Here is a 24662-nt window from a genome sequence, read left to right on the forward strand (position 1 = left end):
TCGTCAGGCTCATTGAACACACAAACAGACACTGTTTAAATAATGAACACTGCGCGCTTCAGCCAGGGTCCACGCCCAGCCAGGCGGCGCTACCAGATGACATCACTAAACGTTACTCAGTTGCAATGTCTAAAACAATATATCAACCTTTAAAATTAATGTCAAAATCACCTACTTAGTGCTAAACAGAACCATCCTATAATGTATGCATTCACTATGGATGGACACTTATTATAATGATAAACCGGACTGATATCCAAATTTAGTATCATTAATTAGACGTGATATATAAATAGACACAGCAAAAAAATGACAAAGTAACCAAAACCACTTATAAATAAATAACAAACAACATATAACATATAGCGGACTGTCTCAATCATGAATGGGTTTAGCATAACGATATAAATCCGAGGATATTGAATAAACATCAAAAAAATGCATCAATCATGAAAATTAATCACAAGGATCATTGCAGTAAGACATTCAGACCCATATTTTCGTTAAGCCCTTTTGGGGCAACTGTATCTAGTCTTATGATCCATCTAGATTCACATTGCAATAAACGTAGGCCACGATCACCCCCCCGTAGAGAGGGTGCTACGTGGTCAATCATGCAGTATTTCAAAGATGCAATACTATGCCCAGCAATTGCAAAGTGGCTCGCCACTTTGCAATTGCTGGGCATAGTATTGCATCTTTGAAATACCGCATGATTGACCACGTAGCACCCTCTCTACGGGGGGGTGATCGTGGCCTACGTTTATTGCAATGTGAATCTAGATGGATCATAAGACTAGATACAGTTGCCCCAAAAGGGCTTAACGAAAATATGGGTCTGAATGTCTTACTGCAATGATCCTTGTGATTAATTTTCATGATTGATGCATTTTTTTGATGTTTATTCAATATCCTCGGATTTATATCGTTATGCTAAACCCATTCATGATTGAGACAGTCCGCTATATGTTATATGTTGTTTGTTATTTATTTATAAGTGGTTTTGGTTACTTTGTCATTTTTTTGCTGTGTCTATTTATATATCACGTCTAATTAATGATACTAAATTTGGATATCAGTCCGGTTTATCATTATAATAAGTGTCCATCCATAGTGAATGCATACATTATAGGATGGTTCTGTTTAGCACTAAGTAGGTGATTTTGACATTAATTTTAAAGGTTGATATATTGTTTTAGACATTGCAACTGAGTAACGTTTAGTGATGTCATCTGGTAGCGCCGCCTGGCTGGGCGTGGACCCTGGCTGAAGCGCGCAGTGTTCATTATTTAAACAGTGTCTGTTTGTGTGTTCAATGAGCCTGACGATAATACTTTAGTGTATTGAAACGTTGCTGTGCCATCGTTGTTTGCAATAAAAAGCTTTTAAAACAGGCTGGAGTGCGACACCTCTGTGGACTATAAATAGCGTGTTTTTGCTGTGTGGGCACCCGCCGGAGCTGAACATATAAGTGGCTGTGCCGGATCCTCTGTGGACTATATATATATATATATATATATATATATATATATATATATATATATATATATATATATATATCAACAAGGAAAGACAGGCCTGACCCATTGTCACAGGCACTAAACGTTTTGAAGAGCTAAAACGTTTTACCTGCAATGGGAATGGTACTTAAATGGCATTTGAAACTGTAATCTGCTGCAGTGGGAATGCTAAATACCATTTAAGATTACCTGTAAACTAAAACGGGTCTGCAGTGGGAAAGCAGCATTAATTAAACTAGTCGGAAAGGATAAATGGAAAGTCATTAATTATGGACAAGCTACTTATAGGCTAAATGGAGTTCTTATAGGGAATTCTGCTGTAGAGAAGGACTTGGGGGTCATCATAGATGAAAAATTGGTAATAGTGCATACTGCTCAAGTGCAGCAGCAAAAACAAACCGGACACAGGCGTGCATTAAAAGGGGAATGTATTCAAGGGATGCCAATGTGATAGTGCCTCTGGGTTGGGATCATTGGGTCGACCTAATAATGGTCGACATACTGCAAGGTCGACAGGTGTCTAGGTCGACATGGCACAAGGTCGACAGGTGTCTAGGTCGGCAAGGGACAAAGGCACATGCATTAGGTCGACATTAGATAGGTCAACAGTCAAAAGGTCAACATGGGGTTATTCACAGTTTTTTTACCCAAATGTCAGCACAGTCGACATGGACACAGTTTAAAGTGCACCACGTCCCCTCAGATTAACCAGGCTAAATATGTTTTCACTGGCGAAACGGAGGTTGAGAGGTGATATGATTAGCAAGTACCGCATGTTCCAATACAGGATTGGGAATCATATGGAACTGGGAGATGGTTTGTTCACTAACAGGTCTATACTTAGGACACGCGGCATGTACTGGGGCTCGAGGAAAATAAATACCGTACTGAATTAAGAAGAGGACTCTTCACGATTAGAGCAGTAAAATTCTGGAACTCGTTGGCGGGGGTTAAAACAACTACTGTTAATTAATTTAAAACAAAACTGGATACATTTTTGGCCACTAAGGGAATCCTATAGATATGACTTACTCAAGTCAGTAGTTATAAGTCAGATAGGTTGAACTCGATGGACTAACGTCTTTTTTTCAGCCTTAATTACTATGTTACTATGTTAGGGTGAGCTGGGTCATTTTATTTATTATCTGTCTATACAGTAATTTATTTCTTTAGTAAATGACATACACATACACACTTTTTAGTGAAGCTGATAAAAAGATGACTTTTCTTCCAGTTTCTCATAGTCGCTATTGGCTTGGCGCATTTCCCTCCTAAGCTATTGGCATCACAGAGAGTTTTCATGTGATTAGCATCAGCCATTGTGCTGTTATTAGAGGGTAGCCAGCTGGGGTGTGGTATGGGACTCCGACAGTCGGGATCCTGACAGTCATTATCCCGACGTTGGGATCCCGACTGCCCGGAGTCAGACAGCATGGCGAGTGCAAAAAAGCCCCTTGCGGGCTCACTGCGCTCACCACGCTGCGGGCACGGTGGCTCGCTACGCGAGCCACCTATTCTATTCTCCCTCTATGGGGGTCGTGGACCCGCACGAGGGAAAATAGCGGGTGGCCGTCGGTCACCCGGCTGCCGGCGTTTTGACAGTCGGGATGCCGACGTCGGGTAAATGACTGTCGGGAACCCATCCGGCACCCAGCCAGCTGCTGGTATAATGCAGAGATAACTCTGACTAATCCGGCACCCAGCCAGCTGCTGGTATAATGCAGAGATAACTCTGACTAATACAAGCCTCAGGGAGAATCCCAGCCCATACACCTATTATGGGGAACAGGTTAGTTTACTTTTTTTTTATATGATTTTTCCTGGAAATACAAGTGAGACTTGTGAGGGTTTGTTCTTTTAAATATATGACATACAAATCTGGGTTCAAGACAATACAATTTCCTGGTTTCAATCTGACTACAGTATGTCACCATCATATAATATTACGTACTGTAAGTGTGACAAGCATCCAGTCCTGGGAATTCCAAAGTACCACAGGAAACAAGTTATATAGCAGGCATTACACACATTACCTGATAACCTAATTCATATCTCCTTATTTTGCATTTGCAACCATAAGTAATGACTCTCCAGCTGTTGTAGAACTACAAGTCACAGTAAACTTGCCCAGAAAACACAAGTTCTCTAAATCTGTAAAAAGGAAAATGTAGAAAAAAAAGAGACATTGGACCTTATTCAGGTTTGTTCGCATGCCGTGTGCATTTGCACGGGGCCGATGCTTTTCTCTGCATGTTTGTCGGCCATGGCGACAAACTTCGCTGGGTGCACACACCCATCCTTGAAAATGGAGAGCGGGGGCAGGTGGCGGCAGGGCGGACCATTAGCATATGGGTAGTGGATACTGAGGACATGATATGTAACTGTTACTAATGGGGACATCTGTAACAGCACTACTGAGGACATGATATGTAACTGGCATTAATGGGGACATGATATGTAACTGGCACTACTGGGGACATCTGTAACTGACACTACTGGGGACATCTGTAACAGCACTACTGAGAAAATGATATGTAACTGGCACTAATGGGGACATTATACGTAACTGGCACTACTGGGGACATCTGTAACTGGCACTACTGGGACATCTGTAACTGGCACTACTGGGGACATGATATGTAACTGGCACTACTGGGGACAACTGTAACAACACTACTGAGGACATGATATGTATCTGGCACAAATTGGGACATCTGTAACTGGCATTACTGGGGACATTATATGTAACTGGCACTACTGGGGACAACTGTAACAACACTACTGAGGACATGATATGTTTCTGACACTACTGGGGACATCTGTAACTGGCACTTCTGGGGACATGATATGTAACTGGCACTACTGGGGACAACTGTAACAACACTACTGAGGACATGATATGTATCTGACACTAATATGGACATCTGTAATTGGCACTACTGAGGACATGATATGTAACTGGCACTAAATATCTGCAAGAAAATGATTGCTTGGCATTTAAAGTCAGTATCTGAGATAGGACACAAACTATGTTTCATGATTTGAAACCTTGCTTTATGCACAATGAAAATATATTTGTGTGTAATTAATGTGTTTGATGTGTTTGTACAGCATAAATGCAAGATACCTCAAGATACTGTACATCATTGAAATATAAAAATATTCTGAAATACGGAATAATCCCTTATACAAAATTCTCCTGGTTTTGAGCATTTTGGATAAGGGATACTCAACCTGTATATAATACATGCATAATTTATAATATTAAAGTTGCATGAGTCCTATTAAGAGGGGATATGGTCGTATTGTCGACCCGACTTAGGTCGACAGTCATTAGGTCGACACCATTGGGTCGACAGGCAACAAGGTCGACAGGGTTCTAGGTCAACATGGATGAAGGTCGACAGGTGTCTAGGTCGACATGGGGCAAGGTCGACATGGTTTTAGGTCAACAAATGCGTTAGGTCGACATGGGTTATGTCGACAGGGTGCGAGGTCGACATGTTTTTTTCACTGTTTTTGAGCCGACATGTGCCGACAGGTGGTATTTCATGCCCTACAATCCACTAGGGCGTGGTGGGAGAATAAAATAGTGTGCCGAGCGCAGCGAGGCATCGTGCCCGAAGCATTGCGAGCGAAACGAGCGATGTGAGGGGCTGCGGTTGACTTCCAACTGTGTCCATGTCGACTGTGTTGACATTCAGTTAAAAAAACAGTAAAAAAAACTATGTCGACCTCGCGACCTGTCGATATAACCCATGTCGATCGCACGCATTTGTCGACCTAAACACATGTTGACCTTGTCCCATGACAACCTAGACACCTGTCGACCTTCACCCATGTCTACCTAGAACCCTGTCAACCTAGTTGCCTGTCAACCCAACAGTGTCGACCTAAGTCGGGTCGACAATACGATCCACACCCATTAAGAGAAAAGTGTTCTGTAAACAACCTTAATATTATTATTACTACTACTGTAAAAAATCATTATATACAAAATCTATACATTCAATGGCCATTTGAATATAGCAAACTAGTAGTTAGTTTTTAGCATGAGTCTATCTATCTATCTATCTATCTATCTATCTATCTATCTATCTCTCTATCTATCTATCAGCAAGCTGTATGAAATCCTGTAAGAAGAAATGGTACTTATACGCTCGCCACACTATATAAAATCAACTCCATGCTGACATGGATAGTGGGGGTTTGAGCATAGAAACTATAGTGGGCGCCCAACTAACATATAAGTACCAAAGAAATGGTGAGAACCTGTGTAGTTGTGTGTCTTACTGCAGATATATGATAGCAGAAATAAGGGAAGTGTTATTAATATCATACTAATAAAAGGATAATGTGATAAAAGGATAAATAAGACATAGCAGCACATTATTGTATCTGTTACTATAAATAACATCACATTTCCCCAGTTACTTCATATGAATTAGAGGGAAGGGTACTCTTTACCTAGATGGGCGCCCGCGATTGAAATCGCGGGCGTCGGGGGTAAAAATCGCGGGCATCGCGGGTAAATCGCGGGTACATAAAAATCTGCTACCCGCGATGACCGCGATTTTCCCATAGGGAACAATGTTAAAAAGGCTGATTGAGCGCGATTTTCATGTAAAATGCCTCAATGCCCGCGATTTGGCCATAGGAATCAATGTTAAATGGGCCACAGAGCCCAAATAGGCACAATTAACCCTTAAAATGTCCCCCCAAATTTTTAACGCCACCCCACGATCCACGCCAACCCGAAGCGTGGCGAGCGCAGCGAGCCCGCGAGGGGCGGCGGTACGCGTCCTCCGACCTTTTCATGCCCTACTATCCACTAGGGCGTGGAGTGAGAATAGAATAGTGTGGCGAGCGCAGCGAGCCACCGAGCCCGAAGCGTGGCGAGCGCAGCGAGCCCCGCGAGGGGACGCGGATACCTTCACAGGTAAACGCGTCCCCTCGCGGGCTTCACAGGTGTCCGCGTCGCCACGGACACCTGTGAAGCCCGCGAGGGGACGCGTATAACTGTGAAGGTATCCGCGTCCCCTCGCGGGGCTCGCTGCGCTCGCCACGCTTCGGGCTCGGTGGCTCGCTGCGCTCGCCACACTATTCTATTCTGTGTGTACATATTCTATGTGTACATGAGCTTTTATACCTTAGTAAATTGTGTATTCCTTATAGCTTACAAGTGTGTAATATATATATATATATATATATATATATATATATATAGATTTATATATCTATATATCCACACTCCAAATAAAGATGTCACTCCGGGTCTTGTTAAAGTGCAAAAAGGTGCTTTACTGTTGTCTACTGCGTTTCGGGGCTCGCCCGTCTTCAGGACATACACAGTAGGTGTTAAACAAAGTGAGGGTTATATACTGTACACATTGCCTGGTCAGAGGCTGCCCGTTCTCCCACCCACCCTCCGGTCCGAGCGCCACTCAACTTTCGGATTCATCAACCGGAAGTGATGTTGCGCCTTCCACTCGGGCATGATGACAGACCGGTAACCCTGCATAACAATAAATGACATCAATAAAATGCATATAAAATGTGCATTAATACTGTATGGTGCTTCTTTTTTGCAATATACGTATCATATTCAACATCTATTCATTCCTTTTGTGTTATATTACATGCTAAAATACTCAATCTGTGTCATGTGTTAGAGTGACCACCAGATGGCTCTCTGTGCTTTTAGTAATCTCTCATGCTAGTGTATTTGTTCTCCTAGCAATACATTTTGTGCAATAAACTAGTTTTATATCTGCCATATCTAATAAAGCCCAGCTCTTATTTAGAATATTTTCTTTTATAAATGTGTAATCTTTAATATTATTTATTTGTCTGTGCTGTGATTGTGATTAACCATTTTTAAACATTAACATGAAAAACTCGGTGGAACAAAATGTGAAAAATACTTCAGAAATCTATATGAAGAATTACATGGAAAATATAAATGATCACTTTCCTATTTGTCTATCATTTGCAACTCATAATCGCTATATTACTTATTATATTACTTAATTAATCAGATGATAAATTTCTATATTTTATTCTGTAGTGCATCAATACTTGTATATTTTTCTACTTAGTGTTAACAAGTTTTTATAGGAAACATCCAAAATATACTGCATCATTTAACCCATGAGGACTTACAGTATTTAATTTGTTAATCTATTTGTTTTCTAAGCATAATAATTGTTTACCCCTGTCGCCCCCTCTGAGAGAAGTCGGTATGTGATCTACCATGCGGTACCTCAAGTGTTGTGGTTTAATTACTCCACGGCCTGTTATGTCCATCTTTACCAGGAGGTCCTTGAGGTTTGGACCTCTTACATAACTCGGCATCAACCTCATTCCTTCTACACTCTTCAATTCTGGGTCGCTGTTGACAATTTGCCAGATTGATTTAATTTTCTTAACCATGTCCGGACTTTTATCCGTATAAAGTAAAAAGTATAAAGTAAAGTCCTGTTCCCGGCTGTAGCAGGACCTGTACCAGCTGCCCCTGCTATTGCTATTGTAATGTCTTGTTATAAACTTGTCAAATATATCTATCTATTTATCTATCTATCTATCTATCTATCTATCTATCTATCTATCTATCTATCTAGATAGATATCTGTCTGTCTATCTATCTATCTATCTATCTATCTATCTATCTATCTATCTATCTATTTATATATATATTATATATACACACACAGCATAAATGAAGATAAACAGCGGCACTCCAGGTTTTGAAAATGTTTTTAAATAGTAAATAAAACCGAAGTTTCGGGCGCACACAACCCCCTTTTTCATGGTATACTTCTTGAAAAGGGGGCATGTGTGCGCCCGAAACGTCGGTTTTCATTCACCATTTAAAAGCATTTTAAAAACCTGAAGAGTGCCGCTGATTATCTGCATTTACACTGTTTATACTATGAATCCAGAAGGCAGCCAGGACCTGTGACCCACATAGGAAGCGTGCCAGACTGTAACCAGTTTATTTATCTATCTATCTATCTATCTATCTATCTATATATATGTATATATATATATATATATATATATATATACATATGGCAAATGGGACACTGAAATGTTAAGGATACACCTTTTGGAAAATGTATAGTCTCTGAGTGCCGCTGTTTTTTTGTGTGGGTGGGTGCGGGGGGAGAAACAACATGTATGTACATAGTTGTACGTACATAATTGAGCAGCAGTAATATTAGTGCTGTATATCAGTGCCAATGCCAATGCTGCATATTTACCATCATGACTTATATATAATACAGGATTTCTGTGCTGGAAATTCCTGCCTGTGACACTGCAGAGAGATCTCATCCAGCAGCCAGTGCCGGGTAAGTGAGAGGTGTGAGCTGGGAGTGTGTGGGAGGGACAGCTGACACTGTGTACAGTATAAGACATGCAGCAGAGCCTCCAGTCACTCAGAGACGGTGTGTGCAGTGCTGCAGCTATGCCTGAGCCCAGCAGCAGAGCGGAGTCGCTGTATCTCAGTGTCGGGGTCCTGGCTATCAGTGCAGGTAGGATACATCACTCCCTTCCTTGCCAGCAATCACCCTCCCTGACAGGGAAGGTTATACACTATTGTTTATATGTCTCTCTAATGGTTTCCCTATATGTTCCAGGATGTTTGCTTCTATCAATCCATCATTACAGCGCAGCTGCAGCTGCTCCACATGTGCCCCCTTCAGTCTTGGGTGTCCTGCTCCTTATTCTAGCAGTGATACTGGCGTATTCAGGTATGTTTCTTACTCTGGAACTTTAGGAGAAACTCTTTGTATGATGTCTAATTTATATGACCACAGCAGGGATGAGGCTTTACCCAGATTTAGCCAGATTTATCTATTTATCTATCTATCTACTGTATCTAGCCATATTTCTATCTATCTACTGTATCTAGCCATATTTCTATCTATCTCGGCCAGATGTATCAAGCTTCAATAAGTGATAAAAAGTGATAAACAACCAGCCAATCTGATCATACCTGTCATTCTTCAAACCCAGCCTTAAACATAGCAGGTAGGAACTGATTGGCTGGCAGTTATCACTCTCCATTCTATGACTTCTTGAAGCTTCATACACCTGGCCCTATGTATCTATCTATCTATCTATCTATCTATCTATCTATCTATCTATCTATCTATCTATCTATCTATCTATCTATCTATCTATACAGCTATACCAATACCCATCACAGCACATTTAAGTAAGAGATCCACCAACATAATAATAGGGTTTCTCCAGCACAGTGCGGACCCCTTTTACAATGCAGCGATAACATGTGAATCTATCCATTTGGGTGATTTCTGAAGTGTCCTTTCTCTCCTTTAGGAATCAGGAAAATCCCATCAAATGTCTCACTGTGGGTCACATTCTACTGGACAGTGTCAGCCATGTGGTGCAGCTCTGGAGTCAATTTTCTACTGATCGGAAATGATGTCATTGGCATCTCTGACACGAAAAACGCAATGGTTCCGGGCCTGGTGTCCTTCTTCCTGGGGCTGCTTATTATTGGTATTATAGGAATCCTTCAGAGGGAAATTCTCCTTGCTGTGATGGCTGTCGCACTCTCTCTTTCCTATATTCATGAACTTGTTATACTCTATGACAGCAGAATAGGCTCCTCTGCCGTAGCATGTAATTACCTCATAGTGACTCTAGTTGGGATATACTTTATTGGAGGACGGGCGCTCCGCAACCTCAGTAAGAAGAAAGTAATTTTGCCTGGTATAGACAGGTCCAGCATGAAAGACAAGGAGCTAGCTGCCACCAGGGGGTCATGTAATATAGAGCTTACAGCCACTTGTCTGATCCTTAACATGGCAGCCTCTAGTGTATTTGGCTGCAGGCTCCTGGGAATAACCAATACTCTGTTTGTGGGCCAGGTGGCGTGGCTGTGGACAGCGGCTGTGTACCAGACCGTTATATGCATCCTGTCATACCGCTATTATCACATTCTAGATGCCTCACATTTTGCATTTTTCTCCATTCTGAGATATGCGGAAGGGTACTCATTGCTCTATCAGTTCCTGAACACCAAGGAGCTAAGTTACCCGGTCCCATTCCTGGTAGTGTTTGCCATACTATTTTCTGTCCTCTCCATCTTTACTAGTATTCAGAGTCTGGGTCAGTCAGTGTACTTACTCTTCTATGTGGCCTATTGTATAGCATTGGCCAGTAACCCACAGGGCTTTTTTCATGAAGGATCCCAGGGAGTGAATATTGCAGTATACATTGTTTCTGCGATTATGGTGCTGGTCGCTCTATACAATTCACAGACATCTGCAAGTATCCCCACTGGGGAGGGCATCATTAGGAAACTGTTCACCAGAAATAAGGTTTTCAGGCTCCATCAGGGTAATAATATCCATGAGCCCTTCCTTGGCTATTCCAAGTATGCTGATGCTGAAGTCCTGGCTCATGCATGCAGCATTTTGGCTGCCTTTGCCATGACAATGCCGGGAAGCTCGGGAGAACCCTTGGCCACAGTTGTCTTACCATGGGTCGTTGTTGCAGGAGGGCTGTATAATCTCATTTGTGGGTCAGTGGCGTTCTCCCGTGGTAAGACCCTGGAAAGTAGTGCTTTCATTCTGTATGGAGTAATGTGGGTTATTTGGGGAATATCCCGCTATAGTGGTATCTATAGCACAAGCAGAGGCTTTAACACTGCAGTAGGAATGATATGCTTTATTCTGTTTAACAGTTTCATTGTATTCAGCACCCTTTTCCTATCTAAGGCCTGGTTTGCATATTCTCTCACCTTCCAGCTTATCCTGGTCAGCTTCCTTCTAGACTCTCTCAATGCTCTTCCTCTGGGCTATGACATCGCTGTCACTATTATCTTCGGCATTGCTGCCTTCTACTTATTTCTTGCCACCCTATATAATGGCACCTTTGAGGCTCCCCAAATACCAGTTGGCAGCCCCTTTATCAAAATTAGTGGTTTTTCTAATAAGGCATCCAAATGCCCCCATCTGATCTCTACAAGGACCAGCTCTGTGCGACAGATTGCAGGTAAGAAGACAGTTACCATTGTGTTCTGTACATTTTAAAACATGGGTGGCCAAACCTGTCCTCAAGATTTACCAACAGTTCATGTATATCAGGCAACCTGTGGATATAGTAGGAATAAATGCAGCATGTTGGAAAATGTGACAGTTAGTAATGACTACAGCTGTGCACCAGCTAGGTGATCTGGGAAATGTGACAGTTAGTAATGACTACAGCTGTGCACCAGCTAGGTGATCTGGGAAATGTGGATCATTAGTAGACCTCGGGGACAGGTTTGGCCACCCCTGACTTAGAATGTTATATTTATATTGTATTGTCAGGTCATTGTCACAGGGTTATAAATAATTATCATTACCATAAAATTCTTCAGTATTTCCCAAATCTTCCTGGGCACATACTGTATGTCATGAATTGTCGAAGAAAATGATTACTTTTTGCTCACAATATCAATCAAAGCATTAATCAGAATAGTATTTATTTACTGTGTCATTATATGTGTTATATACAATACAGTCCTTAGTCTGTCACATGCTGTAATGCATAATACTGTTCATGCAAATATTATTATGTAATAGATAAGTGAACAAATTACAACTGGTTTACATAAAACGGAACATGGGTAATGCCAGTTTGTAAAATATCTTTATTAAGAGATATATAATTACAACATATTTTTGTTCAATACCTTTGCACAGTTTTGATTTATATATTCCATATTCTTCATATATTACCTTTCTGTTTTACACTAGTCGTGAACTAAGGCTATGTGATGATTAATGATGGAGAGCCTTTTTGATTAGCTATAAAGTCCTGCTGTCAGTCTACATGCACTTGCTATATATACATACAGTGATACACTGGTTTATTTATGGACTTCCTGCTGTGACCTTTTGCAGAGATTATGAAAAATGGCGGAATATGTGGTGTTCCGACAGACACTGTTTATGTCCTGGTGGCAGCGTGCAACCAGCCAGATGCCGTGGAGAAGGCCTACAAGTAAGTGCCGATAGTACAGTGTGAGCGTCACTTTATCTATAAATGATAAATTACTATTAACACCTCCTGATATTCTACAGATTTTGCATCAGAGGTGGCTGATAGAGTACACTAAAGCGCCGGTTCTCAAACTCGATCCTCAGGACCCCACACAGTGCATGTTTTGCAGGTCTCCTTAAAGAATCACATGTGAAATAATTAGCTCCACCTGCGGATCTTTTAAAATGTGTGGGGTCCGGAGGACCGAGTTTGAGAACCACTGCACTAGAGAAACACTCACCCTCTAACATTGATTAATGTATGATGTACTTTTTCTTCCTGTTCGTAGGACAAAACGTCAGGCTCAGGACCGCCCAATGTCATTATGGATTTCAAGTCTAGATCAATTAAAAGCTGCAAAACATTTGTTTAGTCCCCTGTTATGGGACTTCATGGAGGCAGCCTGGCCCTCATCCATCAGCTTGGTGATCCCAAGAGGTGAGCACTTATCACTCTGTTATCTCCAATAGACAGCAATGTGATCAGGGCTGCCAAGAGAAATCCTGGGCCCCGGAACAACAATTTCCCAGGGCCCCCCTGGGAGGGGGGGGGGGGGGTTCTGTGAGAAGAACCCACTCACAGGAGCATGGCATACCTCCCAGTAGCCTGGTGCCAGTTAACTGCCCTGGTGCCTGTCCTGATGTAAGGTACTAGCAGAAAGAAAGACTAGCACTCCGGGGTCTTTACAACAAGTGTATTCAAAAAGCATGGAAAACTACCAACGTTTCAGGGCAGCGCCCCTTTGTCAGGGTGTAGGTGAGAATGTTCTTCTCACCTACACCTACACCTTGACAGAGGGGCACTGCCCCGAAACGTTGGTAGTTTTCCATGCTTTTTGAATACACTGTTTTGAATATACACACACACTGTGGCTTCAGCCCAGCACTCCTCCTAATGTACAGCAACAGCTGCCGGTACCCTCTCTGAAATTACACTGCCTGTCTTTGGACCACCTGATTTTATATATATATATATATATATATATATATATATAGCAGAGGAGACACTTACTAGCAGCGCTGGGTCAGGTCAGTCTGAGTCTTCTGTCAGGTGTCAGCCTCTGAGCTCCTCCAGGCTCCAGCTCCACACCGTCCTTCCCCTTCCTGGTGTCCCACACAGGCAGGCTGCAGGCAGCATCCGGTCCCAGCTGCTGCAGTCTGCTGATCTACAGTCAGAGACCTGCGAGATGATGAAATCTCGCGAGAGTCTCTGCACGGCGTCGGCGATGGAAGCTCCGCAGCGGCCGGTGGAATGCCTATGCCTGCGCTGTCTGCACACAAGACAGACAGTAAGCAGTGCTAAGTACGGGTTCGCCGCCGCTTCTCCCCCGTCATCCTTTGATGTACCGGCGGTGGCGTTGCCTGCTAGACCCGCGCAACGCACCAGTTGCTGGGGGGAAAAATTATTTTGTGTGTGCTGGGACCCGGGCCCCCTGATAGGCCCGGGCCCAGGTAAAATGTACCCGCCCCCCTCCCCTCTCGGCGGCCCTGAATGTGATCTACAGTCTTTTGTATAATCCCTTCTACTACACATTATAATGATGACAACTATTCCCCTGACAGGTCCATGGCTGGATGTGCTTGGTGCCAGAGACTCTGCAAAATACATAGGCACCCCTCAGAGCATCGCAATACGGATCCCAGACTGTGCGGTGACTACACATTTAATTGATATGGTAAGAGAACTGTATGGCTGCTGTAATACATGTACACTGTTTGCTATGCAGCCCTATTATACAGTGGGGGTTATTTTGGTTTGTTTGGATCCTCCATGCGGTCCGATGTTATGGTTGTGCGCGCCCACCACAGACTGTTCACCAGGAGCACGCACCCAAGACTGCAGGCAGGGGGCTTAGTGTGGTAGGCAGGGGGATTCACCGATGGGAATGCCCAGCATTTCATAGGCGTTCTCATGAAAACTCTGGACATTCCCATGCAAATCGCCCGGTGACGGTGTCAGCTGCCCGCCCAATTCCTGTCGAGTGCGCATGCATATCTAAGTGACCAGAGAGTCCCTTAAATATGCGTGCACCTTCCACATCATTCGATGGTTGGCTACCATCGAATGATGTGGGTGTTTCCCCATAGCCTTTGAATGGGTGTTTACGTTAAACATCCATTCGCAGCCACGTGGAAGAACCCAGCATGCGAGGATGGGGGAGGTGGAAATGCGAGTGGCGGGCGGCGTCTGGGGGACTCTCAAGGCTGTGAATGTAGCAGCCTTGCGAGTCAACCAGAATAATGGCCAGTACAGTATGTGTTCCTGAAATAATTACAAACATTATAATTACTGTGTAGAAAGTATGTATACAGTATACAGCTTGTTCAATATTCTATGATTGACTGATAATATATTTTTTAGGTGGGTCCCATTGCGGTCACATCAGCGAATCCATCCGGAGAAGCAGACACAACTCATCACAACCAAGTGTATGCAAAGTTGGGAGATAAGGTAAAATACAAATAAATGTCTATCCGCATAATATATATCACCTGTACACCTTGACAAAGGGGGACCACCCCCGAAACGTTGGTTTCATTGCTGTGACAACACGCTTGTTTAAAAGACCCCGGAGTGCCAGTCTGCATTTATTTCTTACCAATAACCCTTCGGCGTGGCACCAGGGCAGCTGTCTTTGTGGAGAGTGCCGGGAAATAAGGGGTGAAACTGAATAGTGGAGTGGAGAGTCTGGGGCATAGGGCGAGGAGCAAGGGCCTTGCCAGGAGAAGCATTGTTGCCAGACCCACTTTACTCTGATATACTGTAGCGCAGTGGTGGCCCTCACTCATGGCCCTCCAGCTGTTGTGGAACTACAAGTTCCAGCATGCCCTGCCACAGGTTTTATACAATGTATTGCTTAATCTGAGGCAGGGCATGCTGGGATGTGTAGTTCCACAGCAGCTGGAGGGCCATGAGTTTGACACCACTGCTGTAGGGGCTGTACCTCCTGCAGCAATAATTGTTACCCCACCGAATTCCATAAGATAAAAGCATGTATAATTGCAGGTTGATGGAGTTCTGTGTGATGGGGCGTCCCCTGAGAATATTGCCTCTACCGTGGTTGACTGCACAAAGCTGGAAACTGGAAACATTGCATTTTTTCGAGTTGGCATTGTCCCCAAATCACAGGTAAATCTTGAACCACAAAACCCTTTATTTTTATTGTTGTGGGGTTTTCTTTGTTTTATTATACTTCTTTAGAATGAATATTTACATTTGTAATGTCATTTAGGCAACATTGTGTCTCTGTAAAAGCAGACCTATCTCCCTTAGAGACACAGCTGTGGACAGAATGCTCTGTGCATGCATGCCACACTAATACCCCTTTTACACCGAAAACCTGGCTTCAACCCGGGTGCGACACCCTTTTACACTGGCATCCCCAACTGGCATAATGCCGGTGGGTGACGTCACTGTAGGCCGGGCCTGAGCCGGTGCTGGGAGATGAGAGCATCGAGTTAGTGGGTCCTGGGTCGCATCGAGTTAATACCGGGAACATTTTCAGTGTTGATATCCCGGGTCTCACGACCTGGGTCAGACCATTTACACCGCCTGCAAACCCAGGTTTTTTTTTGTGCTCCCGTGCAAAAAAAACTGGTTATAAGGGCTGGTGTAAAAGGGGTATTACAGATGACCCCTATGACTATAATACATTCTATACAATGTTAGCTTTAAAGAAGATTTGCTACATCTCCCCCTATGAATAAAAAAACGAATGTATTGGGATATTACATTCTATAAGTAAACAGTAGACTGTAGCAGTGACAGTGTTGCCTTTGTTGATGCTGTGACTGAGTTGTAGTAATGTTATGTAACTGTGATCTTATATCAGGTGTTACAGATATTACACCAAGTACAGCAGAAGCACAAACAGGGCCACCTCAATGAGGCCTACATTGGTTCCATAGAAGACCTCACAGAAGACCTCACAGAAGACCTCACAGAAGAGATAAGTGACTCCCAGGCTGAACCTGAACCGAAGCCAAACACCCAATCATATGATAATAATGGATTTACAATGGAAGAAGACTGAGAGCGCTACATATACCGAGTACATATTGTTTATATGAATGTATACTGTTTCCGGTGGAATGACACATGTTCCTCAGATACTGTATTTGTAAATATTTATTTATTTTTTGTAAAAAAGAAAACCAATTAAATTATGTTTTTTTTTTATATTTGTGTTCTTTTTGTTTAATAATAATTATTCCACGGGGCCTCTACACATTTTGTAACACTGAAGTTCAACTAAAAGAATATTTAAATTTCAGATCTGAAAAAACAAAAATAATTATTACGTTGAACCTGTGTATTTTTAATGGCTGCAGCCCTGGGTTCCTGTTTTCTGGGACCTTGCTTTGCCCGCCTGAGTCAGGTGGAATAAGACCCGATAAGCCATGGCATGTGCTGACTTATTGGGGCTAGTTGGATACTGCCAACTGGATACTGCCCACAGCCTGTAAAATGACAGTTAGAAGCTGAGAAGTAGGACAGATGGAGAAGTTGCAACCATAAAGATCCAAACAATGAGTTTATAGAACGTAATTCATAAGTGATAACTAGGAACTGATCCGATGTCACAAAGGACCTACATCTGTTGTATTTGCATCTATGTGCTGAGTACATACATAAAAATTTATTTTAAATCTTGTAAGTGAACCCTACACTACGGATATGTGTGTGTATGTGTATATATATATATATTCCAAATCCAAAGGTACACCAGAAGAGACAAAGTAACTTCTGGTGTACCTTTGGATTTATCCTGTTTGTCTTGACAAAGGCCCCATGTGGGTCGAAACGTCGACTATCATGTTTGACTATTAAAATTGGCTGACTTCTGCTGCTATGGTGAGTGCCCTCGCTTTTTATTAAGCACTTGGAATATAATTGGCTATCCGGATTGGATGACCCTTTACTGTGCACCCCTCGTATGGTCCTGACATTTGGATGTGAGTGCGGAGCCTCCTGGCTATATATATATATATATATATATATATATATATATATATATATACATAGGCGTGCGCACGGGGGGGTGCCAGGGGTGCACAGGCACCTCCTAATGACGCCCCCCTCGCTGCTGCCACCTCCTTCACTTTTAAAAAGCCGGCCGGATGCTATCACCCGCTCGGCGCCTCCTTCCCCCCTCTGCCCGGCACCTACATCGCTCCTCCGCCCGGTTGGCAGTAGCAGCCTTTTCCTCCCTTCGTCGGGCAGCGGGAGGGCTGTCCACCCGACGCCTCCTTCCCTCCGCTACCTGACAGCAGCAGCTTACTTGCTCCCCGTGGCAGTGCTCTCCCCTCCCTCCACAGGCTCAGGGCAGCTCTGTCCCATATACACGCCACTCTGTATATGGGACAGAGCTGTGTATATAGCACTATGGGGGCATTACATTGCGTGGCAATATGGGGGCATTATGTGTGTGGCACTGGCACTACAGGGGGAATTATGCATGTGGCACTACTACAGGGGCATTATGTGTGTGTCACTATGGGGAGCAGTATGTCTATGGCACTATTTGTGGCATGAAAGGATTAGCATTATGTGTATGGTACTACAGGGAGCATTATGTGTGTGGCACTACAGGGGGCATTATGCATGTGACACTATGGGTGGCATTATGCATGTGGCACTATGGAGGGCATTATGTGTGTGGCACTACGGGGGGCATTATGTATACAGAACTAAGGGGGGCATTATATGTGGGCAATAAGCATGTAATCCCCCCAGACATCGAGCATGTAATCCCCCAGGCAACGAGCATGTATTCCCCCTGGGCAGCGAGCATGTAATCCCTCCTGGCAATGAGCATGCAACTACCACTGGCAACGAGCATGTCGTCCCTGTGGCAATGAGCATGCAACCCCCCCCTCCCCCACGGCCATGTCAAGGAGCATGTAAACCCTGCAAAGAAGAATTTAAACCCTGGCATCGAACATGTAATTCCTGACAACGAGCATGTAGGTAAGCGTACTTATATGGCATAATATGTAAGGGGCATTATGGTGTGTGGAATAATGTGTAATGAGCAATATGGTGTGTGATTATAATATGTAATGTGTACATGTTTACACTATATACCTTTGGTGCATGGCATAATGTGTAATGGGCATTGCTGTGTGTGGAATAATGTGTAATGGGCATCACAGCATGTGGCATAATGTGTAATAGGTAATTTGGTGTGGGGCGTAATATGTAATTGGCATTACATTGTGTGGCATAATAGGTAAATGGCATTACAGTGTGGGGCGTAATAGGTAATTGGCATTAGTGTGTGGTCTAATAGGTAATTGGCATTACGGTGTGAGGCGTAATGGACATCACAGTGTGAGGCGTAACGTGTAATGAGCATCACAATGTGAGGCGCAACATGTAATGGACATTACAGTGTGTGGTATAACATGTAATGGGCATTAGGGCATGTGGTATACTATGTAATGGATGTGTGACATGTAATAGGCATTATGGTGTAAATTTTTGGCGCATGCCTTTGGCGCGTACTGTCACTATTGTCCCTATTTTACCAAAAAATTGTCAAGCCTTGGCATAATGTGTAATCGACATTACTGTGCGTGGCATTATGTGGAATGGGCATTACTGTGCGTGGCGTTATGTGTAATGGGCATTACAGTGTGTGGCATTATGTGTAATGGGCATTACAGTTTACATTTTTACAGTGTGCCTGCGGCGCCCACTGACCCTGTTTCTGGTACGTGTGGGTGGAAAAGCCCATGTACATAAATAAGTTACCTTCTATTTAGTTTGCATTTATGCCCAGTAGGCAGTGATGGACACGCCCAGTAGGCGGTAATGTACACGCCCAGTAGGCATGATGGACACGCCCCTCCAATGGTGCACCCCCTAAGAAAATGGGCTGCGCACGCCTATGCATATATATATATATATATATATACACAGAGTACCACAACACTCGCCATCCCTGCGAATGGGGTGAAAGCAGCACTCGCCATTTCCAGGTTGGGGTGAAGTGGCCTGTGACCACATGCTCTAATAAATACAAATACAGGGACTCAACACTCTCCATAATGAACTAACTCACCTTAGAATACAATTAATCAAATAAATAATGGGGTTTTAGTTCATGAATTGATCAATGCATTTAAGCTTGCAGCCCATCGCCAAGGGACCCCATTTCACTGCAAGTCCTACACTAACAATTGTCTCTCAAGAGCCTGCCAACTGCTGACACATCATAGCTAAAGTGGACATGTGTTTTTTCATGGTTTAAAGCTCACCTGCCAAGTGCCTTATGGCTTTTAAAGATGAGGCAGTCACCTAACACAACACCTGACTTAGAATTAAAGGGGCAGCTGTCACAGGTTAGTGTAGGACTTGCAGTGAAATGGGGTCCCTTGGCGATGGGCTGCAAGCTTAAATGCATTGATCAATTCATGAACTAAAACCCCATTATTTATTTGATTAATTGTATACTAAGGTGAGTTAGTTCATTATGGAGAGTGTTGAGTCCCTGTATTTGTATATATATATATATATATATATATATATATATATATATATATATATATATATATATATACAGTAGCTCCCGTGAGGGAAAACAGCACTCACCAGACTTCATACAATAACGGTATAAAGGAACAGGTTGTCCCAGGTTTAATGATTCTTACTTGGAGCCTGCCGACGTTTCGGTCCAACACGGACCATTATCAAGGCAGAAGGAGTCCAAACATGTCAACATCAAACAGCAGTGCATCAGCAAGGGGTAACAGGGACGTCCTGTTACCCCTTGCTGATGCACTGCTGTTTGATGTTGACATGTTTGGACTCCTTCTGCCTTGATAATGGTCCGTGTTGGACCGAAACGTCGGCAGGCTCCAAGTAAGAATCATTAAACCTGGGACAACCTGTTCCTTTATACCGTTATTGTATGAAGTCTGGTGAGTGCTGTTTTCCCTCACGGGAGCTACTGTATTTACATAGTACTGTTCCTTGGGACACTGCTATTTATACGGCACCCTAGCGGTTACCATTTATGTGGGTGAGAGTGCAGGTCCTGTACATTTATATATATATATATATATATATATATATAAAAATATATATATATATATATATATATACGTAAAACAATTAACATAGCGATGATGATAATTATGACAATGAGGGGATAGTCCGTCTCCTTCCCACACAACTAGGGAAGCTTTATGGAACATCAAGTCCCAGAATGTCCACTGTCAGTTTTTCTTTTCTCACTCAGGGAAAACACACTGGAGTAATTAGCTCCAGCTGCTCCGTTCTCCGCCCCTCCGGGCACCTGATCCAGCAGGTATAGTATCTAGCAAAATAAACACACAGAACGGGCGCCTTGTGGTGCAAATAACGTTTTGATATAGGACTTTTTTATTCACGCTCATAAAATACGGTAGGAATAAATCATATTACCGAGGTTGGCGGCTCCACATCGCAGGTTAAAAAGGCATAAACAGCCGGCGCACCGCGCTTCGCACGTAGGAGCAGGTTACAGCTCACTTCACAAGGCTCCTGTTTGACAGACGCTAGGCCACGCCCCAATGCGTTTCATCATCAGACTTCGTCAGAGGACTGTAGCTGGTGATAAGGTGCGCTGCTAACTGCGGCTGGTGAAGGGATAGTCAGTCCCTGAAATTATATAGAGTAAACAAGAAAAAATACCAGCGCTGGCTTAGTTTCTCAAATAATTGATATATGACAGTTTCTTACAAGTGAAATTTTTTTTAATATATGTGTATCATACACAAAATAAAATAATTATTACATAGACACTGATGATAGAGTATATAATATCCCTTATAGACACTAAAGGTACTCCTATATCTAGGATATGAATAACTGGATGGGGTTAGTCTCTATTTTGCAGCAGCAATAAATTACCAGGTGGCCATTTCCAGATGGGTAGTTTAGTGTAACAGTTGTTTTCTAGTAAATGTCCGGTAGACCTGGATATGGATAAGTTGATGGCTGCAGGTCCAATCCTTAAGGTGTGTATTAGGATGACCAGATAGAGAATTGAGTCCCGTGTCCAGTATATATAGAAGGAGTCCGTTATCCTCAGGAGTACAGTGGTGTCAGGGTGTATCAGGTATTTAGGAAGCTCTACGCGTTTCTCTGGGAAAGGTCTCCCAGCTTCCTCAGGACCAGAAAGCTAGCATTAAAATAATGCATAAAATACATTTATAGCAACGCTATTTAGCATAACATAGTTATACATTAATAAGAACCTTTCTAGGCATTTAAAACAAATACACTTATCAATAGCGAATAATTTTACCTACAGAAACAAATGCATATCAATGAAACACAGTGTGAGAGAGAGAATGGATGAAATAATTATGGAGAAAGAGAGAAACAAGAGTGTCAGAGAAAGAAGGAATGTTAGGGAGAGAGAGGCTTTCATAGACTCACCCTTACCGTCCGCCGCTGCAGCACCTCCTACTCAGATCCCGTCTCTTAGTTGGAGTGGACTGTCTCCTGCCCGACTACCGGCTCTTCGGCACTTTCTCACAGTGACATTGTTGGCTGGCTGGCTTGCTCAGCCTCAGGCAAGCCGACCTCCGCTCCAGCAAGGTGGAAATAGGAAATTAGGAATCACCATTCTTTTGAATGGTGATTCGTATTCGTATTTTCCGATGGTGTATACATTCGTATTTTAATGTGCGATAAATACTAATACGAATATTTGTATTTTTGGCATAGTAAATGCCAAAAATACGAATACGGCAAAAAAATATCGTATTTTATTATGGAAATACGTTTTTTTTTTTACAAATTAATCTTAGTAAATTTCCCCCACAGAGCCAAACCTGGATAAGTGGGAAACCGCAATTCATTGTGGACAGGAGCACCAGAAAAATAAATGTTATTGTAGGTGATAGCCATTTAAGGAGAGAAAATGCCCTAGTGATTTGTTAAATGAATGAATAATGCTTACCTGTCACCTGTAGATTCAGTGATCCCAATTATTTTAAGCAAAAGTCTTTCTCTGTTCCCACCTCTAATATCAAGATTAACCTGGTCTATTCCCATAAACCGCAACCCACTGGGATTACTGGCTTGGCAAGTAGCAAAATGCCGTGGGACACTGTGGTTTGTCACCTTATTTTTTATATTTCGATAGTGTTCCAGAATCCGGACCTTCAGCATCCTTTTTGACTGGCCAATATAACATTTCCCACACGGACAGGATAGCAAATATACAACATGACTGGTAGTACAATTTATTAACCTAAGATGAATTTGTGAAAAAAAAATCGTATTTTCATAGGAAAATTTGGTGTATTCGTATTTTTTGCAATTACTTTGCCAAAAATAAGATTTTTCGTATTCGTATTGATGATTCATTCATATTTGTATTTACAAATACGAATGAATACACCATCGCTAGAATGCGACAGGAATCACCATTCAAAAGAATGGTGATTTCTGATTTACTAAGCGGCCGGCCGCTAATTGCCAGGAAAATACACTTTATTTTCCTGTCGTATTTGACAGAAGCCTGCTCGGATCAGTCAGATCCGTGCAGGCTTCAGTGTAAAAAAAAAATAGAAAAATAAATAAATAAAAATGGCGTGGGGTCCCCCCCCACAGCCGTAACCAGCACCAGGCTGAAAGAGCTGGGGCTGGTGATTAAAAAATCAAATCAGGAAACCCGGCAATTAGGGGTTCCCTGATTTTTTTAAACCAGCCCCAGGCTCCAGGGCCGGGGCTGGTTACCAAAATATGGGGGACAAAATGACTAGGGGTCGCCTTTATTTTAAAAACCAGCCCCAGGCTCAACCAGCCAGCAGGGTAATGTCACAGCCGGGTCACACTTATTATATAAGGTCCCGCGGCCAAAACATTAACCCTACTGACCAGTCAGCCTGAGCAGGGGTCCTGGGGGAGTGGGGATCCCCCCCCCCATTGAAGAACTTACCTGCCCACGCTGAAGCCTGGTGCTGTCCCCGGTACCCCTGGGCTGTGGGTACCGGCAGGGCAAACTAATAGGAGAGACGCTGAAGGTTCATCTTCAGCGCCTCTCCTTCGAACGATTCTATTGGCCGCCTAGCGCCAATCAGGAGCTGAATTTCTCGCGTCTCTCCTATTAGTTCGCGAGAGGGTACCGGGACACTTGCGCTTTTTTGTTTTCTGAAGACCCGGACTACTTCAGGAAAGAAGAGGACCAGATCTTCTCCGGAGGAGACTTGTAAATATAATTTGCTTCCACATGTCCCCAATGGATTTCTTCGGACACCGGACCCAGACCAGAACTCCGACACCGGACCAGGACAACGGACCTGTACCGAGGGCTACCTACGGGCTCAAGATAGATAAGTATCAGTATGTATGGGCTATGTATGTATTAAAGTTTTATTTTTCTTATGTGTCAGTGTGATTTTATTTAACTATTGGTTTTGCTGTGGAACTAAAATTCCCAGCAAGCCCATTAATGGGCCACATGCTGGGACTTGTGGTTCTCAAAGTCCTAGTATGCGATTCAGGCTTGCTGGGACTCATAGTTCCGCAGCAAAACCGAATGGTTTATTCTATTTTATTACACTGTAATCAGCCCGGTACCCACAGCCCAGGGGTACCGGGGACAGCACCAGGCTTCAGCCTGGGCAGGTAAGTTCTGGAGGGGGGGGGGCCTTCATTGGTGGGGATCCCCAGGACCCCTGCCCAGGCTTACTGGTCAGTAGGGTTAATGTTTTGGCCGCGGGACCTTATATAATTTTGTCCCCCGTATTTTGGGAACCAGCCCCGGCCCTGGAGCCTGGGGCTGGTTTTAAAAATTCAGCGAAGCCCCTATTTGGCCGGTTTCCTGAATTTTATTACCAGCCCGGCTCTTTCAGCCTGGTGCTGGTTACGGCCATGGGGGGGGGGGACCCCACGCCATTTTTTAAATTTATTTATTTATTGTTCTATTTTTTTTAACACTGAAGCCTGCACGGATCTGACTGCTGGAAAGCCAAATACGACAGGAAAATTAAGTGTACGGATATTTGTATTTTGGGCATAGTAAATGCCAAAAAGACGAATACGCCAAAAAAATCGTATTTTATTATGGAAATACGTTTT

General features: G+C 43.2%; 1 protein-coding gene across 1 annotated transcript; it reads left to right on the plus strand.

Annotated features, from left to right (window-relative positions):
- Window positions 1-8866: 8866 nt before the first annotated feature.
- On the plus strand, window positions 8867-17128 carry LOC146035647 (uncharacterized). Its single transcript, XM_083159226.1, has 9 exons — window positions 8867-9055; window positions 9161-9274; window positions 9867-11549; window positions 12443-12542; window positions 12871-13019; window positions 14144-14256; window positions 14943-15032; window positions 15588-15710; window positions 16414-17128. The coding sequence occupies exons 1-9, from the start codon at window positions 8938-8940 to the stop codon at window positions 16612-16614; spliced, it is 2691 nt and encodes an 896-aa protein (XP_083015352.1). The 5' UTR covers window positions 8867-8937; the 3' UTR covers window positions 16615-17128.
- The last annotated feature ends 7534 nt before the right edge of the window (window positions 17129-24662 follow it).

The sequence above is a fragment of the Crinia signifera genome, chromosome 9 (genome assembly GCF_055691185.1).
Source record: "Crinia signifera chromosome 9, ASM5569118v1, whole genome shotgun sequence".
Classification (NCBI taxonomy): Eukaryota; Metazoa; Chordata; class Amphibia; order Anura; family Myobatrachidae; genus Crinia; species Crinia signifera.